Source organism: Petromyzon marinus, chromosome 29, assembly GCF_048934315.1.
Source record: "Petromyzon marinus isolate PM22_M1 ecotype Great Lakes invasive population chromosome 29, UKy_Petmar_22M1.pri1.0, whole genome shotgun sequence".
Lineage (NCBI taxonomy): Eukaryota > Metazoa > Chordata > Hyperoartia > Petromyzontiformes > Petromyzontidae > Petromyzon > Petromyzon marinus.
The window spans coordinates 11,195,452-11,214,615 of record NC_133695.1 but is presented as its reverse complement, the minus strand read 5'-3'; the positions used below and the strand labels follow the sequence as shown (position 1 = coordinate 11,214,615).

Below are 19,164 nucleotides of genomic sequence, written 5' to 3'. Positions count from 1 at the left end.
GAACCGGTCCCGGGCCTCCCCTAGGTTGACTCAGCCTCAAATTAGTACCCGGTGCGGTGTGTAAACATCGCCAGTAGGGAGACAAAGGCGGTCGGGCGTGGTGTTGGCCACTCACCCCCTCGTGTGCCATGCTCGCCTTCATAGGTGTTCACTAACAGCACTTGGCCCAACAGTCTGTTTAGGCTATATGGGGGATCTTTATTTTGTTTTGTATGTTTAACTTCTTTCGCACCGTACATAGCCAACCGTGCTAATGTTTCAGGGAGCACTCCATTGTTAAACTGGCTCATTTTATGCAATAGGAAACACATCAAGCATGCCTACGTGGACATTATATTTTATACATTGATAGTAAACATATATAAGTTATCTGAGTATGGAGAGTTATTTGTGTAGTACAGTATTTGTTAAATTGTGGCTTTCCATTCATACATTGGGGAGTTGACTTTTCAAGTACTTGTAAAATGAATATTCTGCACACTGGTTGATGAATTTACTTTACAGGGTGAATCTATGCAAGTTGTGAGCTTTCCAAAGCCGTTTTCGCAGGTTTTCAACAGCAGGCTGTTAGCAAAAGGCAGCACCTGTCTGTTTCACATCTTAGTAGGCATGTGTTGAAGCATCGTAACAATACACCCATAAAGTCGTGCATGCAGCAATTCATTATAGTATTTTGCAGTTGGTGAACATTTTACAGTAATTGTTTAAATATTCTTTGGGTCTTTCGATAAAGTCACGTAGATAGGTTCAAATTAATTAAAGTAATAAATATCAATAAACAAAAAGAACTACAACGTTTCGATCACAACACAAGTTATCGTCATCAGGAGGATCGCTTGTGTTGTGATCGGACCGTCGTAGGTTTATTTTATTTTATATTTTTTTTATTAATTTGAACCTATCTACGTGGCTTTACTGAAAGACCCAAAGAACATGAATTCCTGCAGTCACGAAAGCTTTAAGTCAAGAGGTAATCGTTTAAGTTACATGAAGCTTCACAATTCATCAAATCATCGTGCACCTGCGTTTAAGTAAAAGTGAAATAATAAGGATTGGGTGATGCCACTTGTTGATCGTGATTGTGTTTATTTTGTTTTTGTCAATGGGAATAGTACGATACTTTATCTACACATCGGACACTGAACCCTAAAGCACAGCGGCCAGTCAATAATAATGATATGACACGCCAGATTTTTCAGGCAAGTCAATGACTCAGAGGTGTGGAGCCAAGCCTCAGGACTGCTCGAAAGCCCTGACCCAGACAGATAGAGGAGGCCTTTAGATGTTTATTGAAAGTCATTCGATGTTGCGGATGTGCAAAGGGATAGAGTTCCACATCGAGGTGGCTGACAGCGGACAACTGACGTGACGCTGTAACATTGCTCTGCCTCTCCTCCGAAATGTCCCCCTCGCTCGACACGATCACGACAGCGCCGTCCTTGCCTCCGCAGGGGATGGCACTGCTGAGCGACACGTGGCTGCTGATGAAGATGTGCCTGCGCTTTGGCGTCATGGTGATCAACAACCTGGTGGCCATCCCATCCTACCTGCTGTACCTGCTGGCGCTGCTGCCGCTGCGACTGTGCCGCCCGCGTCTCTTCTGGGAGCTCGAGGGCGTCATGTTCAAGTGGCTCCTCGCCATAGTGGCCTCCTGGGGCTGGGTGGCTGGATACACAGGTGGGTGGGTCGGTCAGCTGGACGAGCTGCTGCTCGTGCCTGCTCGGAGTCATTCTTTGGGATGGCATGAGACTGTCAATGTTTCATCTTCTTTGGTTCTTTCGGTAAAGTCACGTAGCATGAGAATAAAATAATAAAATAACGCAATCAAATTCCACCATTGAAGCTCTGTCGTCCCGACAGGTCTGTTCCTTTCACCTGAAGACGGCCGCTTGCGTTGTGGCCGAAACGTCGTGAGAATTTTATTGTGTTATTTTATTATTTTATTCTCATTCTACGTGACTTTACCGAAAGAACCAAAGAAGATGAATCCTTGCAGTCACGAAAGCTTTAAATCGAAACTGTCAATGTTGGACCACAACCAACCAACCCACAGAATAGGATTGTCTGATAAGCCAGACTGGGCATCTTAATTCAATATACAGTAAAACCTTGGATTGCGAGCATAATTCGTTCCAGAAAATGTGTTTGTAATTCAAAGCACTCGTATATCAAAGCACTCGTGTATCACTTGTGATCACGTGATGCTCGGCAGACAAAGCGTATACGTACTACTCGTATTGCTAAGACCCTCGCTTGTTTATCAAATTAATATTTATTAAAAAAATTTGCTCGTCTTGCAAAACACTCGCAGACCAAGTTACTCGCAATCCAAGGTTTTACTGTATTTTTTACTGCGTGACAATTTATTCGTAGATTATAAAAAAAAGCAAAATAAACCTCGACTGGACACTTTATCTCTGCGGGCATCCATCCAAACGTGGCCGTACACAGCGACCACTGCATGTCGGCGATTGTTGCCTTTGAATGCGCGAAACAATTGAAGTTTTCTTTCCGGTCATTTTGGTTGAATGCGAAATCTGCTTCTTGATTGCGTATTCACAGTTGACACATTTAGAGGCTGTGATAACCGAGGCCTACGAAGCCACTTCATCGCTGACGCCACCACAATTGTCGACGATCATCCTTGTCGCATTCACAAATGAAAAAAAACTAATTTCTTGAGAGCTGCTTGTTGTCGCGTTTAGTTTGTAGTTTGTTATCCCCCCCCCCCCCCCGTTGGCTACGTACGGTGCGAAATAACTTCAGCGTACATACATATGTGCAGTCGCCCTCGCGAGGATGAGTGGGTTACAGCGTCCAAATGTGACGGCTGTGAATACGCTGTTTACGTGATAAACCTTATTAATTGGCAGTGTCAGGTGGTGGCGGGTTTAGCAACACATTTATATTTATGCCATGTAACCAGAAAAAGCTTCTCGTGGATGATTTTAGTTGCGACAGCCTTACTACTCCTGTTACGTGTTCAACTTGAGCAATTACGGTTTGACCCCCTGGTGGGGGTGGAACCACTTTTCTCATTTTATTTTGTATGGTTTTCTTGGGCTGGCCACCCAGATTTATAGAGTGCTGCTGCACTTTGGGGGTTGTAGTAGTTGAGGGCTTTGCACACCAGATCGTCCAAAATTAGGACGTTACACATCCCGAGCTGAGAGCGGCAGTGACCGGCGAGAAGGATAAATAATTATTTAATAAAAAAACCTAACAAGTGAAAAGTACAAAGCCCTGTGTATCATCTTTCCAATCCTTCAACCAACATCATATCCCTTTCTATTACGCTTAATTTTCTGACTGCCGTGCCAACTCTCATTCGATTAACTGGGTGACACAGTTGGCAGAGATGTATCTGCCAGGATGTATTTGTGGACTTCGTGATTAACAATTCATGTGCTGCCACTGGGAACGTTACCGGCCACAAATTGCCATGGCGACTTGCACATGTGTACAACTTTGCACCCCTTTTTTTCCCCCGTTGTGTTGCTATTTGTGTCAAATATTTGGGAACAATGTGAAATGATAACATTTTAAAGAGGAAGCTCGGTGAGCGATAGGACGTCTGTGCACTGTTCCCAACTGGATCAAAAATATGATCCTTAAAACAGCCACAGGTGCATTGATAGCTCCTGTGCTGCGCTGAAACTCTGTCTGCTGGCAAAGGAAATTAGACATCAGTTTCTGGCACATCAGTATCTAAGTCCAGGCAACCAGCTCCAATCCCATTGCCAGGCATACCAATTGCATTGACTCTGTCAGCATCACGTGGTGTCTCTCTTTACGACCCAAGAAGCGAGGATTTCGGAACCTCCGGATTGAATACATGTAGCGATAAATATAAGGGGATATTTTCTTGGGTTACATGGTGGCAGGTCGAGTGTGTACAGCACATCATCATAATTATTTGAGCCCATTCCTTTATTCCTCCTGGTTACTGCCCTCTGCTTACTTCTGGATGGGCAGAGGGTAATGGTTGAAGTAGACAAAAAGCTTATAAATGAGTAATATCTCAAAAAGCATTAAATATTTTCCGTTCCTTTTAGTTTTAGGGGAATTTTAAGAAACATTAAGCAATTTAGAAATGTGCCTAATGTTGACAATGCAAATGAATTAATGCAATTGAAAATCTACTCCAGAATATGACAAAACAATGCAATTTGGAGTACATAAATAATTTAATCTTTGGTTCTTTCGGTGAAGTCACGGAGGTAGAAAAAAATACTGATACAGGGACTCCTCTACTTATGAACGAGTTATGTTGCAGAGGTCTGTTCGCCACTGGATTTGTTCGTAAGTCCAACTTTACTCCTGTCGATTCCAAACATGTTGTATGGCGTGTACACTAAACATGGGAATGGCTTAAAAAATGTGTATAATCTTCTGCAGATGTAGATGCCACTAGTTCTTCATGTACTGCAGATGTAGATGCCACTGGTGTCTTCTCATTCTGCAGATGTAGATGCCATTGGTTCCTCATGTTCTGTAGATGTAGATGCCACTGGTTCCTCACGTTCTGCAGATGTAGATTCCACTGGTTCCTCACGTTCTGCAGATGTAGATACCACTGGTTCTTCACGTTCTGCAGATGTAGATGCCACTGGTTCTTCACGCCCTGCTGATGTAGATGCCACTGGTTCTTCACGTTCTGCAGATGTAGATTCCACTGGTTCCTCACGTTCTGCAGATATAGATACCACTGGTTCTTCACGTTCTGCAGATGTAGATGCCACTGGTTCTTCATGTCCTGCTGATGTAGATGCCACTGGTTCTTCACGTTCTGCAGATGTAGATGCCACTGGTTCTTCATGTTCTGCGGATGTAGATGCCGCTGGTTCTTCTCGTTCTGCAGATGTAGATGCCACTGGTGTCTTCTCATTCTGCAGATATAGATGGCACTGGTTCTTCACGTTCTGCAGATATAGATGCCACTGGTGTCTTCTCATTCTGCAGATGTAGATGCCATTGGTTCCTCATGTTCTGTAGATGTAGATGCCACTGGTTCTTCACGTTCTGCAGATGTAGATGCCATTGGTTCCTCATGTTCTGTAGATGTAGATGCCATTGGTGTCTTCTCATTCTGCAGATGTAGATGCCATTGGTTCCTCATGTTCTGTAGATGTAGATGCCACTGGTTCTTCACGTTCTGCAGATGTAGATGCCATTGGTTCCTCATGTTCTGCAGGTGTAGATGCCATTGGTTCCTCATGTTCTTTAGATGTAGATGCCACTGGTTCCTCACGTTCTGCAGATGTAGATGCCAGTGGTTCTTCGTGTTCTGCAGATGTAGATGCCACTGGTTCCTCACGTTCTACAGATGTAGATGTCACTGGTTCTTCACTCTCTACAGATGTAGATGCCACTGGTTCTTCACGTTCTGCAGATGTAGATGCCACTGGTTCTTCACTTTCTGCAGATGTAGATGGCACTGGTTCTTCATGTCCTGCTGATGTAGATGCCACTGGTTCTTCACGTTCTGCAGATGTAGATGCCACCTGGTTCTTCACGTTCTACAGATGTAGATGCCACTGGCTCTTCACGTTCTGCAGATGTAGATGCTGCTGGTTCTTCACGCTCTGCAGATGTAGATGCCACTGGTTCTTCACTTTCTGCAGATGTAGATGCCACTGGTTCTTCACGTTCTGCAGATGTAGATGCCACTGGTTCTTCACGTTCTGCAGATGTAGATGCCACTGGTTCTTCACGTTCTGCAGATGTAGATGTCACTGCTTCCTCATCTTCTGCAGATGTAGATTCCACTGGTTCTTCATGTTCTGCAGATGTAGATGTCACTGGTTCTTCACGTTCTACAGATGTAGATGCCACTGCTTCCTCACGTTCTGTAGATGTAGTTTCCACTGGTTCCTCACGTTCTGCATATGTAGATGCCATTGGTTCTTCACATTCTGCAAATGTAGATGCCACTGGTTCTTCACGTTCTGTAGATGTAGATGCCACTGGTTCTTTATGTTCTGCAGATGTAAATGCCACCACTGCCATCTATTGCGCGGCGGTTGAACTTACGAATCTCGGTCCGAACAGGCAACTGAACATACGGACAGGTTTGTTCGTATCTCTGAAAGTTTGTAAGTCGAATGCTTGTAAGTAGAAGAGTCCCTGTATAAAGATGTGAGTGGGAAGGATTAAGTATCTGTTGAGGACAATTCTTACCTATTTCCCAAAGCTTGAGAAATGTCAGGTGAGAAAAGAAGATTTTTAAGGAAAAGTTCAGTTTTGGGAAAAGAAATGTGATACACGAGACGGGTGAAATGCCATAACCGCACCTCCGATTAGCACGGTTGTCTATGTACAGTGCGGAAGAAGTTCAACATTCGTACGTACCAGGACGACCGCCCAGCAGAGACACCGTCTCGTCTGTGCACACGAGTCACACGCGCGACAGTTTCATGCTCGCTTTGTAGAACCGGTGATGGGGCGTATAAAGAGCTTCATAGCTCATCGGATTTCTCCAATATAAATACATATTTTGATTCTGCATGGCCACGTGGGGAAAGGAAAGTCCTTGACCCTGCCTTATTTGGCGGAAGAGTCCGATGTTTATAAATACTGTACCTGCCTTTTCACCGGAGCATGCGTGGTAGAGAAAGTGCCATTGAGTCTGGTGGGCCTATGCTTCATCATGGCCATCAGTATCGGTCCGTTTCTATTTTCGATTGCCTGGGGGGGGGGGGAGCCAATTTGTGGGCACCTAGTCTGAGACTGTAGTGGTGCTAACGTTAAAAAAACCCGCCACTTTAGTGGTGCTAACGTAAAAAAAACACGGCACTTTTTTCAAATTTTTCTTGCTGTGGTTTTCACACCTGATGATGATTGCTTGTGTTGCAGTCGAAACGCCGTGAGAATTGTATTGTTTTACATTTTTTTTTATTTTATTGTCTCCCTTCTACGTGACTTTACCGAAAGAACCAAGAATATACATATATTTTAGCAGTGATAAAATGTGAGCAGCGACAATGCTGATATTATTTTGACATCAAGCAATGCCGTCCTTTTGGTTGTTTCGTCAAAAAAGGGATGACGAATGCACATCAAATTTAAAATGTTTTCGGTACTCTGTCTTGTTGTTTCTGAAGAGAGAAAAAACAAGTTGTTGGAGCAGCCTTTTGTTTAATGTGTCAATATAAGTGGTGTGTGTTTTGGGTGTTTAAATGCAACTGCCATGGGCCTGTTGTCGAGTCACACGTGGAGAAGTGTGTGATTTTACGTTAGCTTCTCTGAAACGTGTTTCATTCATGTAATGGAATATAAAAAGAGGCAATCGTATGAGGTGCAGACCATCAATACAGACGAGGTTATGCCTTCTATTTTAATTTCGTAAAAATATCGAAACTAAATTAGACTTTCGCAGAACCACATTCACAGCAGTGGTCCGTATACCTATTGAATGACAGCGAGAGCGGAAGAATAATTTAAATGTTTATTTTTCTCGTGATATATAAACTGATGTTTAACCTCTGGGCTATAGAAGTCGACTGTTTTGTGCTCCCTCGAGAAAATAAATCTGCTGCCTGTCTGGTGGGAAAATACTAAAAAATCAGTATTTTTTCTGTGTCACACGGCTACTAGGGGACTGAAGTCTGTGTCACATGGCTAGTAGGGGACTGAAGTCTGTCACAGGGATAGTAGGGGACTGAGCCAGCACCAGTGAGGGTTTGGGTTCAGATCCTTGGAGGCTGTCACAAGATGAAGCAAGCTCTCAATTGCAGTGATGAGATTATGTTTTTCTTTAGGTAGCTAGGTGGTGCAGCCCTGCAATATTTTTGCTTGCGCCGCTGCCTGTAGAAGAGTCTCAACTTCAGGGTAATTTGGCCTATTTTTTCTCGCTGGGTCGACGTTTTGGGAGAGGTGGGTGGTTCCCCACACTTTACCCCATCACATGCGGCCTGCTGATCATTTATACTGCCCGTTGGACAAAATGTGGCGATGGAACTAAGAAACTTTGAACAATTTTTGTTCAGCTGCCCCTGCCGGGAAATTGAACCGGTGACCTCTGGATTGCAATTCCAGTGTGCTGACCGTTAACACCACAGGAGCATCCTGATGGTCTAAGATGAGCCATTAATAACTGCCAACATTTGTCTGTGTGCTCAGTGCAGTGCAAACACAGCACTGGGGACTTATTGAGAAGGTAGAACGTAGATGAAAAGCACTCACTATTGTGCAGCGCTAAGTGTATGTATGTTGAATTTCTTTCGCACCGTCCGTAGCCAACCGTGCTAATCGGAGGTGTGGAAAGGCTATGGTCTATAGGCTGTGTTAATATAAACCGTGGCATCTCTATAAATTGTAGCGATGAAGAGCGCGGTTCAAGTCTAGCATGAAGCCGAACGCCTGAATGGTAAATTGTCTGTAAAACCATTTAGAGGTGATATTGAGGCCGATACCATTGTAATGTTTTGGTCGTGTGGAAGGTGTGTGGGGAAAACGGTAGATAATATCGACTCAACTGGTGAAAAGGGGATTGAGAACATGTCTTTTTTTAGTTGGTACTTTTTTACAAATCCCATCAGCCACAGTCACTGCCTTTCTGGCAATGTATAATTTCAGCAGCATTTGTTCTATACAAGCAATCTCTGGACCAGTTTCAACAAAGAGTGTCTCATCAGCAGTCAGGCTGACTTGAGCCTAGGCGGGTGAACTGTCACATGTTTATAGGCAACGACCCTCTCTGTTTAAATATGGGTTCTAAAAGGCTGTCTGATTGATATATGATGTGGGCGTATTGTCTGCTTATTTATTTTATGACATAAGTTCTCCACAACTACCTTGATTTTGTCGTGTTGAAGCCTAACCTCTGAACCTGTTGCTGCTACTGCCTGTATTGACCAACGGTGCACGCGTGCGTGGCTGCATTTCTGTGGGGAGCAGTAGTGCAGTGGTTAGTGCACTTTGCTATTCACCCGCTGACTCGAGTTCAATTCCCGTTCATCACAGTGACGAATATAACAATGTGCGAATATTTGAACCGGGCCTGGGCCTCCCATAGTGTCAACTCAGTCTCAAATGACTACCTCGTGCGATGTGTAAAGTCAGCACTGGGGGAGACAAAGGCGGCCGGGCGTGGTGCTGGTCACCCAGCTCCTTGTGTGCCATGCCGGTCTTCATCGGTGCTCACTTAACAGTGCTTGCCCCAACGGTGTGTTAAAAGCGACACGGGTGGGGAATCTGTGTCTTTGTGTGCGCGGCAGTGGTGGAGTGGGGCGCGGACGTGGCTGCCATAGCCGAGGACCAGGCGCTCGTCATGGTCAACCACCAGTCGACGGGCGACATCTGCACCCTCATGATGTGCCTGCAAGACAAAGGGACCGTAAGTAAACTCGCGGCTCGCGCGTTTGAGCGACGTCCGCGAAACTCTCGGCAAGAAGCCCCCCGCTCCGAGGCATCTTCGCGTAGCCGGGCGCGGCGGTGCCTACCTACGCGGCTGGCTGCCTGTAATCCGGCGGCGCGGAGGCAGCGAGGGTCGCGGCGGATCGCCATGCAGACGTTGTCGAACTCCCTTTTCCTCCGGGGACGTCGAGGAGACGCCATGCCCCGATTCGCCGGGAGAAGGCGGGGCAGCATAAAAATGTGGAGTCCCACCTTGTTCCGTCTGCACGGAACAGAGCGTTTCCCCCACTCGCCCCCGTGGGTTCTCTCCAGGAGCTCCGGTATCCTTCCACATGTAAAAACTCACTAATTGGCCATTGACACCTTAATATGTAGAGGGGATCGGCTCGGCTCGCGGCTGCCTCGCCGCTCGTGCGTGGCTCCTCCTCGCGCCTCCGAGTCGTCCTCTCTCCACGAGAGCGTGCGAGCGAACGGTGTGTGCGGTGGTGGGGCGTTACAGGTCCAACGTTATTATTATTATTACAAGGAGGGATTAGTGGCGCTGTGATCAGGGCACTCGACTCTCTTTCAGAAAGCAGTTATGGTGGAGGTGCAGCCGCTGCTGTTGCTTGCTCACGCCACTGAGTTGGCGGAAGGGCGTTGACTAGAAGCAGCAGCTCATAGAGAGCCTCTCCAGATTTTAGTTGGCCTGTTCTTTACAGCGGCCAGCCATCTGGGAAGGGATGGGGAGGGTAGTTGATGCCCTTTGAGAGGCTAGATCGTTGTTTTTTTTCCTAGCAGTTGGTGAACATTGGAAAAAAAACCGCACTTGCATCCCATCCTCCAAATAAATAAAATAAATCTTAACAAAAATGTGTGCAGTGACCAAACATCCCCGAGTCTGCTGGTTGTGTGTGTGACACATTTTGCAAGCATGCAAACAAACATCTTACGTAAATAAGATTGCTGTGTAGTGTAAACATAACGATGGTGGTGGTGGTGGGGGGGGGGCATGGTTTTGGCATGAAGTTCCTCTTGTTAAAGACAGATTTCATTTTTTTTATGTGCAAATAATTTTTGAGCTTGCTCAGATTAAACTAAATTTTCCTTTGTCTGTGTGTGTGTGTGCGTGTATGGGTGCTTGCAGACGATTAGGCACATAATGTGGGTAATGGAGCACATATTTAAGTTCACCAACTTCGGATTGGTGTCTTGGGTGCATGGGGATTTCTTCATCAAGCAGGTACGGCTGCATTCTCACCGCGCACACCGCTGTATATCCGCCGACACCACACCTCACTAGTACCAACACCACACCTCACTGGTACAGACACCACACCTCACTAGTACCAACACCACACCTCACCGGTACAGACACCACACCTCACTGGTACAGACACCACACCTCACCGGTACAGACACCACACCTCACCGGTACAGACACCACACCTCACTAGTACCAACACCACACCTCACCGGTACAGACACCACACCTCACCGGTACACACACCACACCTAACCGGCACAGACACCACACCTCACCGGTACAGACACCACACCGGTACAGACACCACACCTCACTGGTACCAACACCACACCTCACCGGTACAGACACCACACCTCACTAGTACAGACACCACACCTCACTAGTACAGACACCACACCTCACTAGTATCAACACCACACGTCACCGTTACAGACACCACACCTCACTGGTACAGACACCACACCTCACTAGTACAGACACCACACCTCACTAGTACAGACACCACACCTCACCGGTACAGACACCACACCGGTACAGACACCACACCTCACTAGTACAGACACCACACCTCACCTCACCGGTACAGACACCACACCTCACTAGTACCAACACCACACCTCACTAGTACAGACACCACACCTCACTAGTACAGACACCACACCTCCCTAGTACAGACACCACACCTCACTAGTACCAACATCACACCTCACTAGTACCAACATCACACCTCACTAGTACAGACACCACACCTCACTAGTACCAACATCACACCTCACTAGTACCAACATCACACCTCACTAGTACAGACACCACACCTCACTAGTACCAACATCACACCTCACTAGTACAGACACCACACCTCACTAGTACCAACACCACACCTCACCGGTACAGACATCACACCTCACCGGTACAGACACCACACCTCACTGGTACAGACACCACACCTCACCGGTACAGACACCACACCTCACTAGTACAGACACCACACCTCACTAGTACAGACACCACACCTCACCGGTACAGACACCACACCTAACTAGTACCAACACCACACCTCACAGGTACAGACACCACACCTCACCGGTACAGACACCACACCTCACTAGTACCAACACCACACCTCACTAGTACCAACACCACACCTCACTAGTACCAACACCACACCTCACTAGTACAGACACCACACCTCACTAGTACAGACACCACACCTCACCGATACAGACATCACACCTCACTAGTACCAACACCACACCTCACCGGTACAGACACCACACCTCACTGGTACAGACATCACACCACACTAGTACCAACACCACACCTCACAGGTACAGACACCACACCTCACAGGTACAGACACCACACCTCACTAGTACCAACACCACACCTCACCGGTACAGACACCACACCTCACTGGTACAGACACCACACCTCACTAGTACAGACACCACACCTCACCGGTACAGACACCACACCTCACTAGTACCAACACCACACCTCACTAGTACCAACACCACACCTCACTAGTACAGACACCACACCTCACTAGTACAGGCATCACACCTCACTAGTACAGACACCACACCTCACTAGTACAGACACCACACCTCACTAGTACAGACACCACACCTCACCGGTACAGACACCACACCTCACTAGTACCAACACCACACCTCACTAGTACCAACACCACACCTCACCGGTACAGACACCACACCTCACCGGTACAGACACCACACCTCACCGGTACAGACACCACACCTCACCGGTACAGACACCACACCTCACTAGTACAGACACCACACCTCACTAGTACAGACACCACACCTCACTAGTACAGACACCACACCTCACTAGTACAGACACCACACCTCACTAGTACCAACACCACACCTCACTAGTACAGACACCACACCTCACTAGTACAGACACCACACCTCCCTAGTACAGACACCACACCTCACTAGTACCAACATCACACCTCACTAGTACCAACATCACACCTCACTAGTACAGACACCACACCTCACTAGTACCAACATCACACCTCACTAGTACAGACACCACACCTCACTAGTACCAACACCACACCTCACCGGTACAGACATCACACCTCACCGGTACAGACACCACACCTCACAAGTACCAACACCACACCTCACTAGTACCAACACCACACCTCACTAGTACCAACACCACACCTCACTAGTACAGACACCACACCTCACCGATACAGACATCACACCTCACTAGTACCAACACCACACCTCACTAGTACCAACACCACACCTCACCGGTACAGACACCACACCTCACTGGTACAGACATCACACCACACTAGTACCAACACCACACCTCACAGGTACAGACACCACACCTCACTAGTACAGACACCACACCTCCCTAGTACAGACACCACACCTCACTAGTACCAACATCACACCTCACTAGTACCAACATCACACCTCACTAGTACAGACACCACACCTCACTAGTACCAACACCACACCTCACCGGTACAGACATCACACCTCACCGGTACAGACACCACACCGGTACAGACACCACACCTCACTGGTACCAACACCACACCTCAACGGTACAGACACCACACCTCACTAGTACGGACACCACACCTCACTAGTACAGACACCACACCTCACTAGTATCAACACCACACGTCACCATTACAGACACCACACCTCACTGGTACAGACACCACACCTCACTAGTACAGACACCACACCTCACTAGTACAGACACCACACCTCACCGGTACAGACACCACACCGGTACAGACACCACACCTCACTAGTACAGACACCAAACCTCACCTCACCGGTACAGACACCACACCTCACCGGTACACACACCAAACCTCACTAGTACCAACACCACACCTCACTAGTACAGACACCACACCTCACTAGTACAGACACCACACCTCACTAGTACAGACACCACACCTCACTAGTACAGACACCACACCTCCCTAGTACAGACACCACACCTCACTAGTACCAACATCACACCTCACTAGTACCAACATCACACCTCACTGGTACAGACACCACACCTCACCGGTACAGACACCACACCTCACTAGTACAGACACCACACCTCACTAGTACCAACACCACACCTCACTAGTACCAACACCACACCTCACTAGTACAGACACCACACCTCACTAGTACAGACACCACACCTCACTAGTACAGACACCACACCTCACCGATACAGACATCACACCTCACTAGTACCAACACCACACCTCACCGGTACAGACACCACACCTCACTGGTACAGACATCACACCACACTAGTACCAACACCACACCTCACAGGTACAGACACCACACCTCACTAGTACAGACACCACACCTCACTAGTACCAACACCACACCTCACCGGTACAGACACCACACCTCACTAGTACCAACACCACACCTCACTAGTACCAACACCACACCTCACTAGTACAGACACCACACCTCACTAGTACAGGCATCACACCTCACTAGTACAGACACCACACCTCACTAGTACAGACACCACACCTCACTAGTACAGACACCACACCTCACTAGTACAGACACCACACCTCACTAGTACAGACACCACACCTCACTAGTACAGACACCACACCTCACCGGTACAGATACCACACCTCACTAGTACAGACACCACACCTCACTAGTACCAACACCACACCTCACTAGTACAGACACCACACCTCACTAGTACTAACATCACACCTCACTAGTACAGACACCACACCTCACTAGTACCAACACCACACCTCACCGGTACAGACATCACACCTCACCGGTACAGACACCACACCTCACTAGTACCAACACCACACCTCACTAGTACCAACACCACACCTCACTAGTACCAACACCACACCTCACTAGTACAGACACCACACCTCACCGATACAGACATCACACCTCACTAGTACCAACACCACACCTCACTAGTACCAACACCACACCTCACCGGTACAGACACCACACCTCACTGGTACAGACATCACACCACACTAGTACCAACACCACACCTCACAGGTACAGACACCACACCTCACTAGTACAGACATCACACCTCCCTAGTACAGACACCACACCTCACTAGTACCAACATCACACCTCACTAGTACCAACATCACACCTCACTAGTACAGACACCACACCTCACTAGTACCAACACCACACCTCACCGGTACAGACATCACACCTCACCGGTACAGACACCACACCGGTACAGACACCACACCTCACTGGTACCAACACCACACCTCACCGGTACAGACACCACACCTCACTAGTACAGACACCACACCTCACTAGTACAGACACCACACCTCACTAGTATCAACACCACACGTCACCGTTACAGACACCACACCTCACTGGTACAGACACCACACCTCACTAGTACAGACACCACACCTCACTAGTACAGACACCACACCTCACCGGTACAGACACCACACCGGTACAGACACCACACCTCACTAGTACAGACACCACACCTCACCTCACCGGTACAGACACCACACCTCACCGGTACACACACCACACCTCACTAGTACCAACACCACACCTCACTAGTACAGACACCACACCTCACTAGTACAGACACCACACCTCACTAGTACAGACACCACACCTCACTAGTACAGACACCACACCTCCCTAGTACAGACACCACACCTCACTAGTACCAACATCACACCTCACTAGTACCAACATCACACCTCACTGGTACAGACACCACACCTCACCGGTACAGACACCACACCTCACTAGTACAGACACCACTACTCACTAGTACCAACACCACACCTCACTAGTACCAACACCACACCTCACTAGTACAGACACCACACCTCACTAGTACAGACACCACACCTCACCGATACAGACATCACACCTCACTAGTACCAACACCACACCTCACCGGTACAGACACCACACCTCACTGGTACAGACATCACACCACACTAGTAACAACACCACACCTCACAGGTACAGACACCACACCTCACTAGTACAGACACCACACCTCACTAGTACCAACACCACACCTCACCGGTACAGACACCACACCTCACTAGTACCAACACCACACCTCACTAGTACCAACACCACACCTCACTAGTACAGACACCACACCTCACTAGTACAGGCATCACACCTCACTAGTACAGACACCACACCTCACTAGTACAGACACCACACCTCACTAGTACAGACACCACACCTCACTAGTACAGACACCACACCTCACTAGTACAGACACCACACCTCACCGGTACAGATACCACACCTCACTAGTACAGACACCACACCTCACTAGTACCAACACCACACCTCACTAGTACAGACATCACACCTCACTAGTACCAACACCACACCTCACTAGTACAGACACCACACCTCACTAGTACCAACACCACACCTCACTAGTACAGACACCACACCTCACTAGTACCAACACCACACCTCACCGGTACAGACATCACACCTCACCGGTACCGACATCACACCTCACCGGTACAGATACCACACCTCACCGGTACAGACACCACACCGGTACAGACACCACACCTCACTAGTACCAACACCACACCTCACCGGTACAGATACCACACCTCACCGGTACAGATACCACACCGGTACAGACACCACACCTCACTAGTACCAACATCACACCTCACTAGTACCAACACCACACCTCACTAGTACAGACACCACACCTCACTAGTACAGACACCACACCTCACTAGTACAGACACCACACCTCACCGGTACAGATACCACACCTCACTAGTACAGACACCACACCTCACTAGTACCAACACCACACCTCACTAGTACAGACATCACACCTCACTAGTACCAACACCACACCTCACTAGTACAGACACCACACCTCACTAGTACCAACACCACACCTCACTAGTACAGACACCACACCTCACTAGTACCAACACCACACCTCACCGGTACAGACATCACACCTCACCGGTACCGACACCACACCTCACCGGTACAGATACCACACCTCACTGGTACAGACACCACACCGGTACAGACACCACACCTCACTAGTACCAACACCACACCTCACCGGTACAGATACCACACCTCACCGGTACAGATACCACACCAGTACAGACACCACACCTCACTAGTACCAACACCACACCTCACAGGTACAGACACCACACCTCACCGGAACCGACACCACGTGTAAGTTGTATTGTTTTCGGAAAACATTGTTGGTTATGGGAATCATACGACACTTATTAACTTGTTACTTTATTAATAAATTATCGTGATGCTAGTTGTCTCAGGGCTTTAAAGAGGCGATACGAATTCATTCAATCCTCATTTGAGTAGGAAGAAAAGGACTTACGACTTTTTCCTAGCAACTCAGTGCCATACGCTAATCCTTGCCAAATTGCTATTGTATAAAATCCATCTTCAACTTTCTACCTAATATCCGTCCAAAGTTTGATTTGTTTATTTTCTCAACAGTACATTTTCTAAAAACGCGTTCAACTAATCGAGATACCCTAAATGAGATACCATCCCAACGTAATGACTCTGATTGTACGGCCAAAGATTGGCATTGAGATAATGTAACTTTCACCTCATTGCAAAAATATTGTTTAGTTACTCCTTACTGTTCCACAGTAGCCCATGACAATCACCACCTCTTCTTATTAAACCTTACTTTTGTGTCAAACGGTTGCAGTATTATCCATAATAGAGGTTTTTGGGTTAGATCGCGTGATTATAAATGTGTTGCTCAACCCGCCACCATCAGACACAGCCCGTTGGTGAAGGTTTGTCACGTAAACAGAACGTGGCCGATTCGTTACTGGTTCAGCACACCGGCGTGTTGGAGAGCAAAGCCACAACATTTACAACTCGAGTACGACGTTTCGCCAGTATTTACAACTGGCCTCATCAGGCGGCAGCCAGAGTCGTGGCGAGATCCTCCTCCTGTCTCGTTCTACATACTCCCAACAAAGACAACGGATGTGTTCTTTACATTGGTGAGGTGCGGTGGGGGGGGGGGGGGTGAGTTGAACGCACCGCTCGCTGCTGAGATCACAAAAGCTCTTGAGGCAGATGGAGCTCGCTTAAATGTTTGGTTTAACGAGGCGGCGCTCCCTAATTGGCTGAGGCACGCCCCACAATGCAGTGCACCTATTTGACAAGCGCAGCAACGCCGCACGCCTCATGTGACCGGCATCGCATTTTCTGAGGGGAAATATTTTTCTGACCCTAATGTTTTCGATTTTCCTTCGCTCATGTTATTATTGACCGTTAACCTCCCCCTGCACTGCTTGATTAAGGTACCAGCTCTCTGTGCCTCGTTTCCGGCGTTATATTCATCTCACTACTGCATAACCTTCGAATGAAATCCCCGATTGTAACATTATTGTTAATGAGGACTGGCAATGCAACTTTGATGGGCCTTCATCTCATAACTAAACCCTGCAAATCATCACTCGGTTCTTTTTCTGTGGGTGTCCCATAGGATAGGTGTTCCCTCTCCATGGTCACATGTACCACCATGGACACAATTATGCATCCCCCCCTTCCTGCCCACCATCACCATTCTACACAAATACCCCGAATGTACACTTTGGGGTGGTGATGTGGCTCGGCGGAAGCGTGGCTACGCCGCCCGGTGCAAGAGGCTTTCTGCGGTTGGAATCCGGCGGGCCGCCCTGGATAATACTGCGCATGTACTTGGCTGTAGATTGTGCTCCCGTCTGCGTCAAAGTGGACCTTAAGAGATTCTCCCTTCTCCGGGGAGACATTCGAAGAGGGGAGGCCATGGTGTTGCCAGTGTTGTGGTCCGCATTTTCCAAATTAAAACAATGACAGTTCCTGCATGCTCCTCGATTGGGATAGTGCACACAGCAACATGCCCCCCCCCCCAGCTGTGCCACTACTGTGGCTTAGCAGTAAAAAAAAAACGGGCTGAATACCAAATGTATCACGTTATTATTACTGAATAATTAGGGTAGATGTGTGCGTGTATGTTCTTTTAGAGCAGTGGTTCTTAACCCTATGCTTCTCAGTCATAATCTTAATATAATTATGTTAATACGTATATATGGTGTTTCATGAAACTAAGTTGTACTTACGTACCCGTGCTTAATTTGTGTTTCGATTATTTACTTTCTAAACACATCTGGCCATGTCTCGCCCCCCCCCCCAGAAAGGGAATCTCGCACCCCTAGCGGGTGCATGCACCCCAGGTTAATAACCACTGGTTTAGAGGCTGTATTATAGTGGTTAGCTCGCTGCGCTATGAACCTGGCGACCCGAGTTTGATTCCTGGGCCACGGCTGACATCGCTGCTGATTATCGTGGGTCTCAGTCTTTAATGAGTGTCCCCCGGTATGATTGTATAAACAAAGGTGGTTGGGCACGGTATTAGCCACCCACCCCCTTGTGTGTCGTTCTGGACTTATAATATGTGCACATTAAAAACACTTGCCTCGACGGCCTGTGTAGGCTATAGGG

At 47.7% G+C, this 19,164-nt stretch overlaps 1 protein-coding gene across 4 annotated transcripts in view; it reads left to right on the top strand.

Annotated features, from left to right (window-relative positions):
- LPGAT1 (lysophosphatidylglycerol acyltransferase 1) overlaps positions 1–19,164 on the top strand; it is a 107,931-nt gene that overhangs the window by 60,881 nt on the left and 27,886 nt on the right. For all 4 annotated transcript variants that reach the window (XM_032962618.2, XM_032962617.2, XM_076070558.1 and 1 more), the window contains 3 exons: positions 1,452–1,677; positions 9,219–9,337; positions 10,484–10,579. In XM_032962618.2, the coding sequence (XP_032818509.1) occupies positions 1,455–1,677; positions 9,219–9,337; positions 10,484–10,579 (438 nt within the window). In that variant the 5' untranslated portion in view covers positions 1,452–1,454. The remainder of the gene's footprint in view (positions 1–1,451; positions 1,678–9,218; positions 9,338–10,483; positions 10,580–19,164) is intronic.